General features: G+C 47.3%; 1 protein-coding gene across 4 annotated transcripts in view; it reads left to right on the top strand.

Annotated features, from left to right (window-relative positions):
- The window catches only part of Faf2 (Fas associated factor family member 2), a 46,638-nt gene extending 31,508 nt beyond the window's left edge, over positions 1 to 15,130 (top strand). For all 4 annotated transcript variants that reach the window (XM_085831070.1, XM_021180487.2, XM_085831071.1 and 1 more), the window contains 6 exons: positions 840 to 925; positions 1,021 to 1,112; positions 3,069 to 3,246; positions 6,669 to 6,840; positions 7,532 to 7,675; positions 12,515 to 15,130. In XM_085831070.1, the coding sequence (XP_085687196.1) occupies positions 840 to 925; positions 1,021 to 1,112; positions 3,069 to 3,246; positions 6,669 to 6,840; positions 7,532 to 7,675; positions 12,515 to 12,697 (855 nt within the window). In that variant the 3' untranslated portion in view covers positions 12,698 to 15,130. The remainder of the gene's footprint in view (positions 1 to 839; positions 926 to 1,020; positions 1,113 to 3,068; positions 3,247 to 6,668; positions 6,841 to 7,531; positions 7,676 to 12,514) is intronic.
- Positions 15,131 to 15,561: the final 431 nt, after the last annotated feature.

The raw sequence follows: 15,561 nt of genomic DNA, 5'->3' as shown, positions 1-15,561 counted from the left end.
GAACAATAAAGAGAAGCACAGACATGTGTTAAAAGGTGGCTCTGTTGTGGAGTGTCTGGAATTCCTGATCCTTATCCGGAGAGGGGGCAGCTCACTCTTGCTTCTGCTTTGTCTCATAGTTGATCTTCATGCTGGCTGCTACTCCCCACTCAGCAAACATCACACACCTACCTGCTGTACACAGTTAGACCCCCTGCTTGGGGCCGCAGATAGTGAGGGTGAGGGAGACAGCAGTTCTTTGCGTGATCTTGAGGGTAGACTACATTAGCCATGCAGGGAATTACAGGCAGTTAGTCAGGAGTATACCATTCGTATGTGACAAGACACTTGCTTTGTCTCAGATCTTCTGAACTCTGTGCTCTTTAGGAAACCTTTGGGTGCCCTGGTGCTTCCTGCTTGCCTGTGTTCTTGCTGGATCCCACTCATCTGTGCAGCTAATTTTTTATTAGCAAGAATTTTAAAGCTGCAAAATTGCTTTTACATAGTCACAGTGTCCTGCTTTACCTTTAAACCATGAGAACAGCTGACTTTCTGTGACTGTCAGGAGTTATTTGAGTCACTTCTTACATCCTCATGTGCCCGATGCAGCGTAAATTCTAACAGCACGAAAGGCTTTGCGTTAAAGTTGTTGGCTTGGGCTTTTATAAGGAGAAAGATGCCAGGGGTGGATGTAAAGGTAGAAGCCTGGGAAGTACTTAGTTTCTTGCTTCCCCTTCAACCCCACTTCCCTCCCCTCTTTCTAGTTGCTAATGTTGATTAAAGGTTATGTTCATCTGAACCCTTAGCCTAAATAGTAGTTCAAAGCCTAGTAGTAAGTCCTGATCTGTTGTCTCTCTAAGGCACTTAACGATGCCAAGCGGGAACTTCGGTTTCTTTTGGTTTATCTTCATGGAGATGACCACCAGGACTCTGATGAGTTCTGCCGGTAAGTAGATGAGTCATTTTCTTTCTTCTCTGACTTTTTTGCTGATGGTTTATGGTTGGCAAATTGCTCTCACAATGTTTTATCTTGTTCCACAGCAATGCTCTCTGCGCACCTGAGGTCATCTCACTGATAAACAGCAGGATGCTTTTTTGGGCTTGTTCTACAAACAAGCCTGAGGGGTACAGGGGTAAGTCGTGCTCCTCTCCCTCACTGAGAAGGTTAGAGTATCCTTGGGGAAGTCTGGAAAAGCATGCTGTTGCCATTTCCTGGGTGGTGGTTCTCTGATAGACATAATGCTAGTTGCAGTTTTTACTTCTATCATTTAACTTTGTCAGCAGTCTGAGAGGTAAAGGTTGTATTAATTCTTCTTTGAGATTAATGAAACAACAGAGACATTAAGACAGATCCAAGAAAGCAGGGCGTGGTGGCGCACGCCTTTAATCCCAGTACTCGGGAGGCAGAGGCAGGCGGTTTTCTGAGTTCGAAGCCAGCATGGTCTACGAAGTGAGTGCCAGGACAGCCAGGGCTACACAGAGAAACCCTGTCTCGAAAAACCAAAAAAAGAAAAAAAGAAAAAAAAAAAAGATCCAAGAGCATACAGTCAGCATACGGTTATGTTTGAGCAGAGCAGAACAAGTTTAAGGCCCATTCTTTACAGCTAACCATTGCCAGAGACTCTGATTTTCAGTCAGTCCTGCCCAGCAGCTCAGTTCTAATTTTAACAGGCTTTTGCTAGGCATTCGTCTACTCTATCCAGGCCTTCAGCAGAGCTCTGGTTAATGAGTCTTCTGTTGAGTGCTAGAGTGCTGACAGCCAATGCAGGGAGTTCAGCCTTTCTGGTAGCAACTCTTAGGTCAGTGTTTTCAGAAATCATCAGAAGATACAAAGATCCCAGTGGTGAGAATACAGTCATTTTGTAGCCTCTTTGTCCAGCAACCTCTGTATATGCTAACACTTAGGCATGGGTGCCTGGTGTTCAGAACTAAATATAATATAATGTAGCTGTTTCTTTTGCACCTTAGTTCTTAATCTTTACTCCTAATTGATTTGTAAACATGGGCTATATTCCTGCAGCCTGTGTTGCCATTCTAATGTGGCTCTGTGGGGCTAGCAGATAGGTGACAAAAGATACTTTTTGTAAAGAGTTATAGAATTTCTTTTTTTATATAACATAGGATGCAGGGGGCTGGAGAGATGGCTCAGCATTTATTCTAGAGGTCCTGAGTTCAATTTCCAGCAACCACATGGTGGCTCACAACCATCTGTAATGGGATCTGATGCCCTCTTCTGGTGTGTCTGAAGACAGCAACAGTGTACTCACACATACAATAATAAATAAATCTTTTAAAAAAAAAGAACATAGATGCAATTACATCATAGTAAAATTTGTTTATTTACAGACCAACTTTCTTACTTGGAGCAGAAAGCTAACATTGTTAAGGGAAGAAGGAGTTGGAAAATGAGGGGAGGAAGGAATTGGATGAGGAGGAAGAGACAGGGAGTGTATGCGCTGTAAAACCATGGCCACCAGCATGCAGCTGAGAATTGCAGCCTTGTCCCCAGTGGCTTTGACTCTTAACATTTAGAGAAATTATACTTAAGCATAACATGGCTCTTTGTAGTGCCTTTTCCTTCCATTCAGTAGACATTATCCTAGAACCTTGTTACCGTTTCAGCATAACAGCAGCTTACCAAGAAGCCTCGCCTCAGTTAGGAATACAAACGTGACAGAAAACAATGAAGAGACCAGGCAGGGCTTATGAGATGGAATTTGAGTTTGGTTATCCAACCCAGGGGAAAGAGAGAACCAACTCCAGAAAGCTATCTTCTAATCTCTGCACTCATCTTTAGAGGAAAAAATACAGCAGATGGGCTGGAGAGATGACTCGGTGACGAAGGGCATGGGCTGCTTTTCCAGAGGGGGCTCACAGCTGTCTGTAACTCAGATGCAGGGAATCTGAGCCTCCTCCAGGCTTCCCGGGCACCATGCATGCATGTGATGCACGTGTGCATGGAGACAAGTGCTGATGCACAGGAGACAGAAATAAATCTCTGAGGGTATTTCCATCAGTGTGTGCAAAGTCTAAGGACTGATGTGTTTCCTTCCAAGTCTTACACTCGATCTCTTGGGTCTTTGTGTCAGTGTCCCAGGCCTTACGAGAGAACACCTATCCATTCCTGGCTATGATTATGTTGAAGGATCGGCGAATGACTGTGGTTGGAAGGCTAGAAGGCCTCATTCAACCTGATGACCTCATCAACCAGCTGACATTCATCATGGATGCAAACCAGACTTACCTGGTGTCAGAACGTCTAGAAAGGTACTGGAGGCTCCTTTCTGAAAAGAGACAGATGGTGTGCTTGGAAAACGGACTGACTTGGGGCTCCGCAGACTTCTTTCCTGTGTCTTGGGCACTTTAAAAGCCTTTGCTTCATGTTGAAGAATAGCTTGGACCGGGCGGTGGTGGCGGTGCATGCCTTTAATCCCAGCACTTGGGAGGCAGAGGCAGGCAATTTCTGAGTTCGAGGCCAGCCTGGTCTACAGAGTGAGTTCCAGGACAGCCAGGGCTACACAGAGAAACCCTGTCTCGAAAAACCAAAAAAAAAAAAAAAAAAGAGAGAGAGAGAGAATAGCTTGGAATGCTGAACATAGAACCTAATGTGAAGAAGGTGGACTGATTATAGCTTTCTCCATTACATGAATTATGTACAGTAGTTACAGAAAAATTGAAATGCGAAACTCAAAGAAGAAATTTTAAAGCATTTATAATTCTAGGGTGCTTCTAGATTTGTATTCACTTGTGCACACTCTCTGCTTACTCTGAAGATAATTATAGAAAACAAACAAAAGGCCCATTTACCTTGTCATACTCAGCACAGATCACATTTAGCACCAGATGTATAGGTGGTTTTTTCCACACACCAAGCAGATTAGTTGTGTAGCAGTGGACAACAGCTAGGTGTCTACTTTATCAGTTCTGTTCCAACCTCTGTCCCGGAGGCAGCATCAGATCCCACTGGGTGGGAGCTCAAGCCCAAGGCTGTCGCTCGCCTTCACTGCTTTCACCCTGCACTGCTTTACGTGTGGTTTTAGAACTGCAGACCAAGACGCCACAGCTTGTGCTCTGATGACTGGGCTCAGACAGTTTAGTAGACTGGGGACGCACTTAGTTAGCTTCCCTTGTTTCAACTCTCGGGAAGTTGTTTGGGTTCTGTCCCTCTAGGATCTCGTCCAGATGTCATTGCAGGAGCATGGTGCATGCATAAGCGGCCACTCCAGGGTAGCAAGGAGATGGCTATCAATGGGGGCTTTCTGTGTGAGCTAAGACCTGAGCTTTGCTCCGCAGCACCCCCGTGAAAAGCTAGGAGCAGCTGCCACACTGAGCAGAGCAGAGACAGGAGGGTCTGGAGCTCTGCAGGTCAGTCAGGCTAGTCAGTGAGCAGGCTGCAGGGTCACTGAGAAACTGCCTTAAATACAACGTGGGGGGCCGGGGATGGCTCTGCGGTTAGGATCCAATGCAGGGTCATTGAGGAAATACAACGTGGAGGGGCTGGGGATGGCTCAGCGGTTAGGATCCAAAGGACCCCAGCTCAGTCCCCAGCACTAAAGATGGGCAGTTCATAATTCCAGCTCTGGGAGATCCAACTCCTTCACGGGCACCTGAGTGTGTGTGTGTGTGTGTGTATATGTATATATATATTCTCATTCTCTCTCTCTCTTTCTCTGATTCTCTCCTCTCACTCACAAACACACACAATTTTAAAAATAAGAAATTTTTTATTTTTTTATTTTTTTGAGACAGGGTTTCTCTGTATAGTCCTAGCTGTCCTGGAACTGACTTTGTAGACCAGGCTGGCCTTGAACTCAGAAATCCGCCTGCTTCCGCCTCCCGAGTGCTGGGACTAAAGGCGTGCACCACCACGTCCGGCTCAAGAATAATTTTTTTTTAAAGATTGAGGACCGACCAGCAAGATTGCACTTAATTTCAGGGCGATCATGGTAGGAAGAGAGTACTGGCGCCTGTAAGGTGTCCTCTGCCCTCCACATGTTGTGCAGCATGCTTGCTCCTTCCTCAGTACCACGTACATTTGAATAAGTAAATGTAGAAGGAAACATGCTGGCGCCTCTGTCTGACCTCAGTGTGGACAACAGAGGTGCTGGAGTGCTTGGCTCTGAGTGGGACAGCTGTGGCCCTGCCTCAGGGCTCAGGGGTGTCTGGGAGGAGGAGCAAGTCACCACACTCCCAGGCCCCGCCCCTCCCTGAGGGACTGTTGGCCATTGGTGGGGAATAGTTGCCTTGTTTCTGTAAATAACTCCCAACTACCCTCGGCCACATATGGAAGGACAAAGTCAGGAGGAAGGGAGGGGATTGGAGTTGAAAATGACTAAAGTCCATTATCTAAATGCATGAGATTGTCAGACAGTAAGTGCAGATCATGAGATAGCTCAGTGGCTAGCAGCACGTGCTACAAAGGCCCGCCCAGACTTTGATCCCAAATTCCACAGGGGTTTGCTGTGCTCTGCTTCAGAATGTCGTTGTCTTCAGTAGAAGAGAAAATAGACAGGGAGTGCACTTGAGGTTCTAACACTTGGGGAACAGATCAGAAGTTCAAGGTCATCCTTGGCTACATAGTGTTTCGAGACCACCTTGAGATATATAGACCCTGTGGCCTAGTCAAGGTTTCTCTTGCTGGGATAAGACACCAGGACCTAAAGCAAGCTGGGGAGGAAAGGGCTTATCTTGTTACAGTTCTGTATCATCATCATCATCATCCAAGGCAGTCAGGGCAGGAACTCAAAACAGGACAAGAACCTGAAGGCAGGAGCTGACGCAGAGGCCATGAAGGAGTGCTGTCTACCTGCTTGTTGAGCCTGCTTTCTTATACAACCCAAGACCACCAGGCCAGGGATGGCACCACTCTCAATGAGCTGGGCCCTCCCACATCAGTTACGAATTAATACAATGCCCTACAGGCTTGCTTACAGTCTGATCTTATGGAGGGTTCTGATTAGGGTTCTTCCTGTCAGAAGACTACCTTGTGTCAGTTGACATAAAAACTAGTCAGGCCGGGCGGTGCTGGCACAGGCCTTTAATCCCAGCACTCGGGAGGCAGAGGCAGGCAGATTTCTGAGTTCGAGGCCAGCCTGGTCTACAGAGTGAGTTCCAGGACAGACAGGGCTACACAGAAAACAAAAAACTAGTCAGAACAGTCCTGAGAGAAGTCAGGCCACGAACTAAGTGAAGCAGAAGCAAAGCCATTTGCTGCTAACTGGGTTGCTCCTCGTGCCTTGCTCACCACCTGCCTAGGGGATAGCACTGCCCACGGTAGACTGGGCCCTCCCACATGAATCACTAATTAAGAAAGTGCCCAATAGGCTTCCCCAAAGAAAAGCCAGCGATTCTTCTCTCAGCTGTGGGTCTCTCTTCTCGGGTAACAGCCTGTCCACTTGTGTCAAATTCACAAGTAAATAGCAACAACTAGGATACTTATCACATTAAGAAATAGATTGTTTAATAAAATAGAAGCCAAGAGCTGGGCATGGTGGACATTTCTCTAATCTTGGTACTTGAAAGGCTGAAGCAGGAGGATCTCAAGACAAGGGAAGTGGGAGCAGTCAGGAAATGTTCTTGGCCAGCGTGCAGTTGGCCCTGCGGTCTACCCTGGGGAGGGAGGAGGGAGCGGCAGGAGAAAGCCGGGCTGGGAGAACAATGTGAAATTCGGGGTTGGTTTCCATCCACAGGGAAGAAAGGAACCAAACCCAGGTGCTGAGACAACAGCAGGATGAAGCCTACCTGGCTTCTCTCAGGGCAGATCAGGAGAAAGAGAGGAAGAAGAGGGAGGAGAAAGAGCGGAAACGCCGGAAGGAGGAGGAGGTGCAGCAGCAGAAGCTGGCGGAGGAGCGAAGGCGACAGGTGAACCACACAGCTGTTCCTTGTCTTTCCTATTGCTGCTTGCTTCCCGCCAGGGCACATCCTTTCCCCAGTGCTCAGTGCCTGCATGTACCAGCAGTGTGTGCATGCGTGCGTGCGTGGGTGTGTGCAGTTGATTTGTTCCTTCTTTGTTACCAAGAGGGTTGGGTTTGGGTTTGGGATTTTCTCTTTTGTCTTTTTTCTTTTTTTTTTTTTTTTATTTGAGGGGTTATTGTTTTTAAATTTTTGTCCAGCCAGATGTAGTGGTGCAGCCCTTTAACCCTGTCACTCAGAAGGCAGAGGCAGGATTGAGGTCAGCCTGATCTTCATATCAAGTTTTAGGCCAGCCAGGGCTATTTAATGAGACCCTGCCTTAACCAGCGAATAAAGGAGAGTTTATTTATCCATTATATGTGTATGAGCTGTGAGAGCATTGGTCCATACATACCACCATGCCACACATGGTGCTCTGTGAAGGTCAGAAGACAACCTTAGGGGAGGGTGGAGCTCAGGCTGTCTTTCGCTTGTACCATCAGGGACCACACACCATCACCTCCTGAGCTATCCTGCTGGCCTCAGGAGGGTTTCTTTTCAAAAATTGTTGATGAATTTTCAGTAAACATTCATGGCCTCTATATTCTGGTTTCTTTATCTCTGTTTGAGCCACATCCTTACCTGTGCTTTGTGTCTCTAGAACTTGCAGGAGGAAAAGGAGAGGAAGCTGGAATGCCTGCCCCCTGAGCCCTCCCCTGATGATCCTGAAAGTGTCAAGATCATCTTCAAGTTACCCAATGATTCCAGAGTAGAGAGACGATTCCACTTCTCACAGTCTCTAACAGTAAGGATCACTTAAGCCGCATGGTGCTGTGATTTGGGCTGTAGATGTGTGAATGCGGAGGGGAGGACAAACCATGGGAGGCCGTCCGTTCCCTTCCTCTGTGTGGGTCCCCAGGATGGAACCTTCAGGCTGGACAGAGAGGGCTCCTGCCCACCCCTCTAACGGTGTTCTGAACTACACCACGTGCAGGAAGTACACAAGGTAAGATGAAGAGGCCTAGCACAGAGTGAAGAGGAGGCGTGGCTGGGAACGACCGCCGATGACTCTGTGTTTACACTGAGAACAGTGCTCACACCTGCTCTTTGGGTTGGGTTTTGGGGTTTTGTTTTTGTTTTGTGTTTGGGTTTTTGTTGTTGTTTTGTTTTTTTTGAGACAGGGTTTCTCTGTGTAGCCCTGGATGTCCTGGAACTCACTCTGTAGACCAGGCTGGCCTCAAACTCAGAAATCGCCTGCCTCTGCCTCCCAAGTGCTGGGATTAAAGGCATGGGCCACCATTGACTGGCAAAATGTGTAGCCCAGGCTGTCCTCGAACTCGTGATCCTCCTGCGCCTTTACCTCCTTCAGCAAATCCTACCAGCATGCACCACCACAACCAGCTGCTTTTTGGGTTTTAATTTCCAGTGTTGGGGATGGAATTCAGGGTCTCCTATTCAGCTGCGTGTGCATCTGCACACCAGAAAAGGGCATCACATTCCCTGAGAGTTAAATGAGACTACTGTTCACAGGTGTTTGTGAGGCGCCAGGTGGGTGCTGGGAATTGAACTCCTTAGGAAGAGCAGCCAGTTTTTTTAATCACTGAGCCACCTCTACCCTGGACTGTTATTTATTTCATTTATTTTAAAGATTTATTTATTATGTATAAGTACACTGTAGCTGTCTTCAGACACACTAGAAAAGGGCATCAGATCCCATTACAGATGGTTGTGAGCCACCATGTGGTTGCTGGGAATTGAACTCGGGACCTCTGGAAAAGCAGTCAGTGCTCTTAAACACTGAGCCATCTTTCCAGTCCCTAGCCTGGACTTTTTAATTGGGTACCATAACTGTGTCTCCCAGAGTACCTGCTGTGTATGTAGTACATGGTCACTCACCGGATGTTAATTCCCCTGTTCACTAACTACAGGTACATGTAGATCTTTGAGGGGACAGCTGGGGGTTTAAGATGAGTTTATCCAGGCTGGTGAGATGGCTCAGTGGGTAAGAGCACCCGACTGCTCTTCCAAAGGTCCGGAGTTCAAATCCCAGCAACCACATGGTGGCTCACAACCATCCGTAACGAGATCTGACACCCTCTTCTGGAGTGTCTGAAGACAGCTACAGTGTACTTACATATAAATAAATAAATCTTTAAAAAAAAAAAAAAAAGATGAGTTTATCCGTGTAGCCCTGGCTGGCCTGGAGTTTGCTCTGCAAACCAGGCTGGCCCTTGGACTCAGAGATCACCTGCCTCTGCCTCTGGAGCTGGGACTAAAGGCATGCGCCACCATGGCCCACTTTGCACATAAATCTTACAGACCCACTCATCATCTCCTCTGAAGTTTCTACCTATTCAATACTCAGAGGGAAAGTTTCTATGTGTGAAACCCAGCAAGAACCCTTAGGCTTTTCATTTGTTTGTTTTAAAGTGTGTGTGTGTGTGTGTGTGTGTGTGTGTGTGTGTGTGGCATATAGAAGTCAGAGGTCAACCTCAGATTTTTTTGTTTTTTGTTTTTTGTTTTTTTTGTTTTTTTTGTTTTTTGTTTTTCGAGACAGGGTTTCTCTGTATAGCCCTGGCTGTCCTGGAACTCACTTTGTAGACCAGGCTGGCCTCGAACTCAGAAATCCGCCTGCCTCTCGAGTGCTGGGATTAAAGGTGTGCGCCACCACGCCCGGCAGATTTTTTCTTAAGATCTCTTCCTTATTTTCTGAGACACTCTTTCTTTCCTGGGACCTGGGGCTGCTGTTGTACTACACTGATTTGCTCTCGGGTCCCTGGGATCCTCCTGTCCTCTCTCCCCAGCACTTCCCTGTATTTCACATGGATGAGTGTTCTCTCTGCCTGTTCATCTAGTCTCCACTGTGGAGGCCAGGAGATGAACTGGAGTCGCAGAGTTGTAACCTGCCCATGTGGGTTCCATATGGGTTATTAAACTGTCTGTCAAGCCCCTCTTTCTTTTTTTATTTTATTTTTTTGTTTTTGTTTTGTTTTATTTTGGTTTGGTTTTTCCAGACAGGGTTTCTCTGTGTAGCCCTGGCTGTCCTGGAACTCACTTTGTAGACCAGGCTGGTCTTGAACTCAGAAATCCACCTGCCTCTGCCTCCCAAGTGCTGGGATTAAAGGCCTGTGCAACCACTGCCTGGCCTCTCTTTCTTTTTTTTTTTTTTTTAAGATATTTTCATTTTTATTTTCTGTATGTAAGGGTTTGGCCTACAGGAATAATGTCTGTATCCTGCATGCTTGTAGTGCCTGCAGACTCAGAAGAGGGTGTCAGAGTCCCTGGAACAGAGCTTACAAACGTGAGCTGCCATATGGGTGCTGAGAACAGTCCAGGTCCCCAGGAAGAGCAAGTAGTGCTCTTAGCACTGGGCTGTCTCTCTAGCCCTAGGCACTCTTTTTGTAAAGGCTTACTTTGTGTGTGTGTGTGTGTGTGTGTGTGTACACGCATGTAAATTGCTCAACAGTGCTGAAAGCTGAAATTTAGTCCTGAGAGAGCAGCAAGGGCTCTTTTACTGCTAAGACATCTGGATGGCCTTATAAATAAAAACTTAAAGAAACGCTTAGCTGGAAAAGTGGCTTGGTGAGGAGAATGACATCTAAAGGAGACAGACACACAGGTTAATTCCATGCTGGCCTGGAATTAAACATTCCCTGAGAGTAACGTGTAGCAAACAGTTTAGTGTTCTTGAAAATCTGTGCTGCCCTGTGAACTCTGCCTTCACATATAATCTTAGGAGTGACACCTCTGCAGTGACACCCCCCACCCCCACCCCGCTTCCCCTATTCCCCTGCTACAGTGCAAAGATGGAAGAGAATGAACCACTGAGTATGGAGGGCTGCCTTCCATCTCAATACTCAGAGGCTGGGGGTAGGGGGTGGGGGCAGAGACGGGACAGTCTCTGTGTTCTAGGACAGCCAGAGCTGCACAGAAACCCTGGCTCAAAAACATAAAACCACAGATCTTTAAACAGCTGTTCTTGGAAATGGCTGCTTCTGAGGCTGGAGAAAGAGCATTAGGCTAGAAACCTAGGACAGCTTGTCAGGAAGCAAGGCTTGTTCCAGAGGGATGGGAACATGTGCACAGGGCACAGAAGCTAGCCCGTCTAAGATGGTGTGAGCATTATTAGAGTAGCTGTTGGCATAGCACAAAGCCTATTGGCTAAAACAGGAAGTGGAGCCTCCATTAATACAAAAACAAGTGATGCTGGAGAGATGGCTCAGTGGTCAAAAGCACTGGCTGCTCTTCCAGAGGTCCTGAGGTCAAATCCCAGCAACCACATGGTGACTCACAACCATCTGTAATGGGATCTGATGCCCTCTTCTGAGACTGCAGACAGTGGACTCATACATAAAATAAATGAATAAATCTTTAAAAAAAATAAAAAACAAGTTTAAAAGACTGAGGATCCTCACCCCCCCCCCCATACTTTCAGAGTACATCCCTACAAACACCTCAAGGTAGAGAAAACCTGGTCCCACCTGAAGTGCGTCATTGGTGTGCACTATAATTAAATGTGCCCAGTTCACCAGTGTGAGTACTTCAAACCATTTTAAGGAGACAGGAGACTGCATGAGTTATAGTTGAATGTCTGAGGATTTTGGCTTGGGGGAGGAATCCTGACACCTCCATGGTATTGAAGGATAGGTGTAGTTAATTTTGTAATGTATTGGTTAAAGCTTCTGATTTTGAGTTACTTAAAGTCTTGGGGTAATGGGATACCAGGTTAGCGGACCAGTTAAAATGAACTCAAAGCATTCTGTAACTAACTTGCAGCGCTTCTGGAACTAGGGTTATCTCTGAATAAGGATTGCTTAACTTTGCGAGTTGTAGTTGCCCCGTGCTGGTGTGCGCCTTTGATCTCAACATCGGGAGAGGCAGAAGGGGTAGCTACATATGAGACCCTCAAATAAATAAACAAGTGAGACTTTACCTAAGGATGGCATCTCAAAGGGGAAACCCATAATTTGGAGGACTAGCTTGTGTGAATTATTTTCCTTTTTTTCTAAGACACAGCCCTGGCTATCCTGGAATTCACTATGTAGACTAGTCTGTCTTGGAACTCACTTGCTTCTGCCTGCAAAAGTGCTGGACTGTGCAAAAGTGCTAGGCTCATGCAGTCTCCTGTCTCCTTTAAAGGTTTAAGGCTCTCACTAGGGAACTGACAGGACTATGCATATTTAATTGTGGCGCCCACTGTGGGGTTTCTCTAACTGGGGTGTTGCAAGACGCACTCTGAGGGTGTAAGGCTCCTCCGTCTTACACCTGTGGGGTGGTGATTTTTTTTCTTTTTGGTTTTTCGGGACAGGGTTTCTCTGTGTAGCCCTGGCTGTCCTGGAACTCACTCTGTAGACCAGGCTGGCCTCAAACTCAGAAATCCACCTGCCTCTGCCTCCTGAGTGCTGGGATTAAAGGTGTGCGCCACCACGCCCGGCTTACACCTGTGTTTGCATTTGCAGCCACACTCTCCTTGTGAGTTCTTTAAAAGAGCGACAACAGTATTTTCCAGGGAACTAGAAATACTTGGGTGGAATTGCACTGATTGTGGCTGCTGTCACCTTGGGTCTTCCTGAGGAAGGTTGGGACATGTGACTTCACAGTGGGTCTCTCCTCACTTTGTTCTTTCTCTCTGTGGCACCTACAGGTCATCCATGACTTCTTATTCTCCTTGAAGGAAAGCCCTGAAAAGTTTCAGATTGAAGCCAATTTTCCAAGACGGGTACTTCCCTGTGTCCCTTCAGAGGAATGGCCCAACCCCCCCACACTGCAGGAGGCGGGACTCAGCCACACAGAAGTTCTCTTTGTTCAGGACCTGACAGACGAATGACACTTTACTGCCTCCTTTCTCCCACCCCAATCCCTAAAAGAAACGGAAAAACAAAAACAGAGAACAAGAGATAAATTCATATTATTATTATAATACAATATTTTTTTTAAAAACACTGCTGCATCCTATGGAAGGATCAGAAACCATGCTGCCTGCAAGAGTCACAACCTGCGTGCATCCGTGTGCAAAAGGTTAGCAGTGAGCACTGCCTGCTTGGCAGACAGCAGACTCGCCTTCCCACAGTGAAGAGACAGCGGCCCTTGTGGGGAAGGAGACATTCCCACTGTTCGCAGTCATTCTTGCTTTTGTAGAACGTACAAATGAAACCCTCCAGCAGCAGCTCCTGAGGACCTGTTCCTCCCACTTCTGGAGGAAGGGAGGAGAGCCCGGAACAGACTGCCCACAGTTTATGAATAACTTTGTTTCTGTTTGCTTTGTAATGATAATGACCAAAGGAATGAGGCTGACTTAGGTGTATTTTTTTCCTTAGATTTGATAAAGAGCCGATGCCCTGGGCTCCAGGGCTCCAAGGCGGTGTAATAAAGGTGCCCTGGGCTCATTTGCGCATCCTTTGCCACTGTTCCTCTCCAGGTGGTCCCAGAGAGGTCATTTGGTTTGGTACAGTTTTGCCACCTGTGTATCCCATTTGGAGGAAGTCTCGGATTGTGACCCACAAAAGGCTGTGTGTGGGTGTGTGCTCACCTTTACACACGAGTACAGCTTTTCTTTGGCATCTGTACCAGGTGGTGGTAAAGGGGTCTGAACCAAAGGCTTGTAGCTCCTGGTTCCCCTCTGGCTGCACTGCTGCTCTTCCCAGCTCCCCTCACTTGACAAGCTTGGTGCCTTCCAGAGGACTAGCGGCCCCTTCCCGGGCTCACCACTCCACCTGTGGATGCTAGGCCTGTTTCAGTGCAAGTGTGATAACAGTGTCTAAGGATAGCCCCATTGCAGGCATGGCGGTGCACTGAGAGGCAGAGGCAGCAGATATCTGAATTCCAGGCCAGCCTGGTCTACAGAGTGAGACCCTGTCTCAAAGTAAATTTTGAGCCAGGAACTTTGAAAGAGAAATTGGCCTCCCAGCCCATGTGTGTTGGAAAGCGCATTCCGTGGTACCGGAGACAGTTTGCAGCCTTGCTCTTGCCGTGGTGAAGCAGCAGGAGCCCTTTCCCCCCTCAAAATGTCTCATCTGTGACTGAATGTTTGGTAGTGGATATGTGGTTGAGCCACGTACTGCCACATGCCAGTGCGTGCTGATAAGTATTCCAGTGTGGACTAGCTCAGCTGGTACAGGCTTGGCACACTGCAGCTCTCTGAAGTTACCGAAGTCACTAGGAGACGGTGGGCATTCCAGTCGAGAGAAAGCATAGTTTGTGTTGGTCACCTCCAAGAGCCCTCTAAAGCCACTGCTCTCTAATAGTCCTGTGCTTCTGTCCTCTGCTGCTTTCCATTGTTAGAGGGAGCATGGTGAGGACGGAAGGCTCGTGAAGCTATTCAGAAAACCCATGACTATCCCCGAGGCCCTAGCATAGGGCCCTAAATTCTACCTTGGGAAATGTTAGCACTGCTAGGTCTGCTGGCACTACAGTGAGGTTGAGAGGACCCTCAGATGAAGTCTGTCTTGCTGACAGTGATGCAGAGGGACTTCCCCACTCCCAGAGCCTCCCTCCCAGATTGTAGTCCCTGCCTGTCTGTCTTCCTGGCACATGGGCATGTGGACTGTGAACATGTCTTGTTCACAGCTGCTTGGAGAAATTCTGATTTCTCCCTCTTAATCTCTTACTGTAATGTGTACCTTTTAATTTTATGCCCTTTGCCTTTTGATAACTGCAAAAGGATACTAGATGCCAGACTAATAAAGATAGGGTCCCCTGTTGCTACAACTCTTGAGGGCAGCCTGTTGATGTCCTGGAGGCTTGTGCTGAAATACCTACCCAGCTCTCGTCATCTGCTCCCTCCTTTAGTTTTGAGAGAGGTTCTGATGGTCCAAAGTGGCCTTAAACTCTCCACACCCAAGGCTGGCCTTGAACTCCGCTCCTGATTCCTGTGGTAGGCATGTGGGTGTGCACCACTGTGTAGGCTCGCCAGTAGCTGTGAAACACTTCAGTTTTCTTGCTGTACCTAGATCTGCTGTCTGGGTGCCATTTCTCCCTGGGCGAGCTGTGGACTTCACATTTTGTCCCTGAGGCCAATTCAGTCTGTGACTCCCAAAGACCAATGAGCTTGAAGACACCTGTGACCATTTGCTATTGCTTAAATTGCTTCCAAAATATTCTGCCAGGTGTTCCAAAGTCAAGTCATGAACAATGGAAGGATTTTTTTCCAGTTCTGCCCCTCAGTCCCCTCTGAAGTGGCCTCAGCTGAATGACCATGGGGGTGACCAAGCAACCATACCTGAGTAAGTTTTACAGCCTCAGTCTGGTCTTTTCTTCCTCTGCAGAATCTTCTGTGGCAGATAGGTTTTGTGGGGGGTTGTTTTTGTTCTGTTTTTCTCCTTGCTTGCTTCCACTATGACAGAAGAGAAGGCAAGAGAATTCCTGTTTCTTTTAAAACTTAAAAAAAAAAAAATTAACTAGAATTTCCAACTGATCAGTTATTATGAAAATTGCTAATGGTGCCAAGGCCAACGAAAGAATGTCGGAAGGTGACCGAGAAGGAGCAGTAGCCCCCAGAGCACATAATCAGAGGGTGTCACCTGGCGCTGAACAGGGACTGCCACCTTACAACTGGTTGGCTTTTCTGTTTCTCTCGGGGGAAGTTTTGTCTCGTGAAGAACGCAGCAACAAAACATGCATCCACAAGAGATGCAGTGCCCCTCCTGTACTGCACCTGAGTAGTTAATAATTTCCTGAAAAAATCTAGTGTAC

This window comes from Mus caroli, unplaced genomic scaffold, assembly GCF_978045245.1.
Source record: "Mus caroli unplaced genomic scaffold, Mus_caroli_1 scaffold_15, whole genome shotgun sequence".
Lineage (NCBI taxonomy): Eukaryota > Metazoa > Chordata > Mammalia > Rodentia > Muridae > Mus > Mus caroli.
The sequence above is the reverse complement of the archived record's forward strand: the minus strand, read 5'-3'. Positions and strand labels throughout refer to the sequence as shown.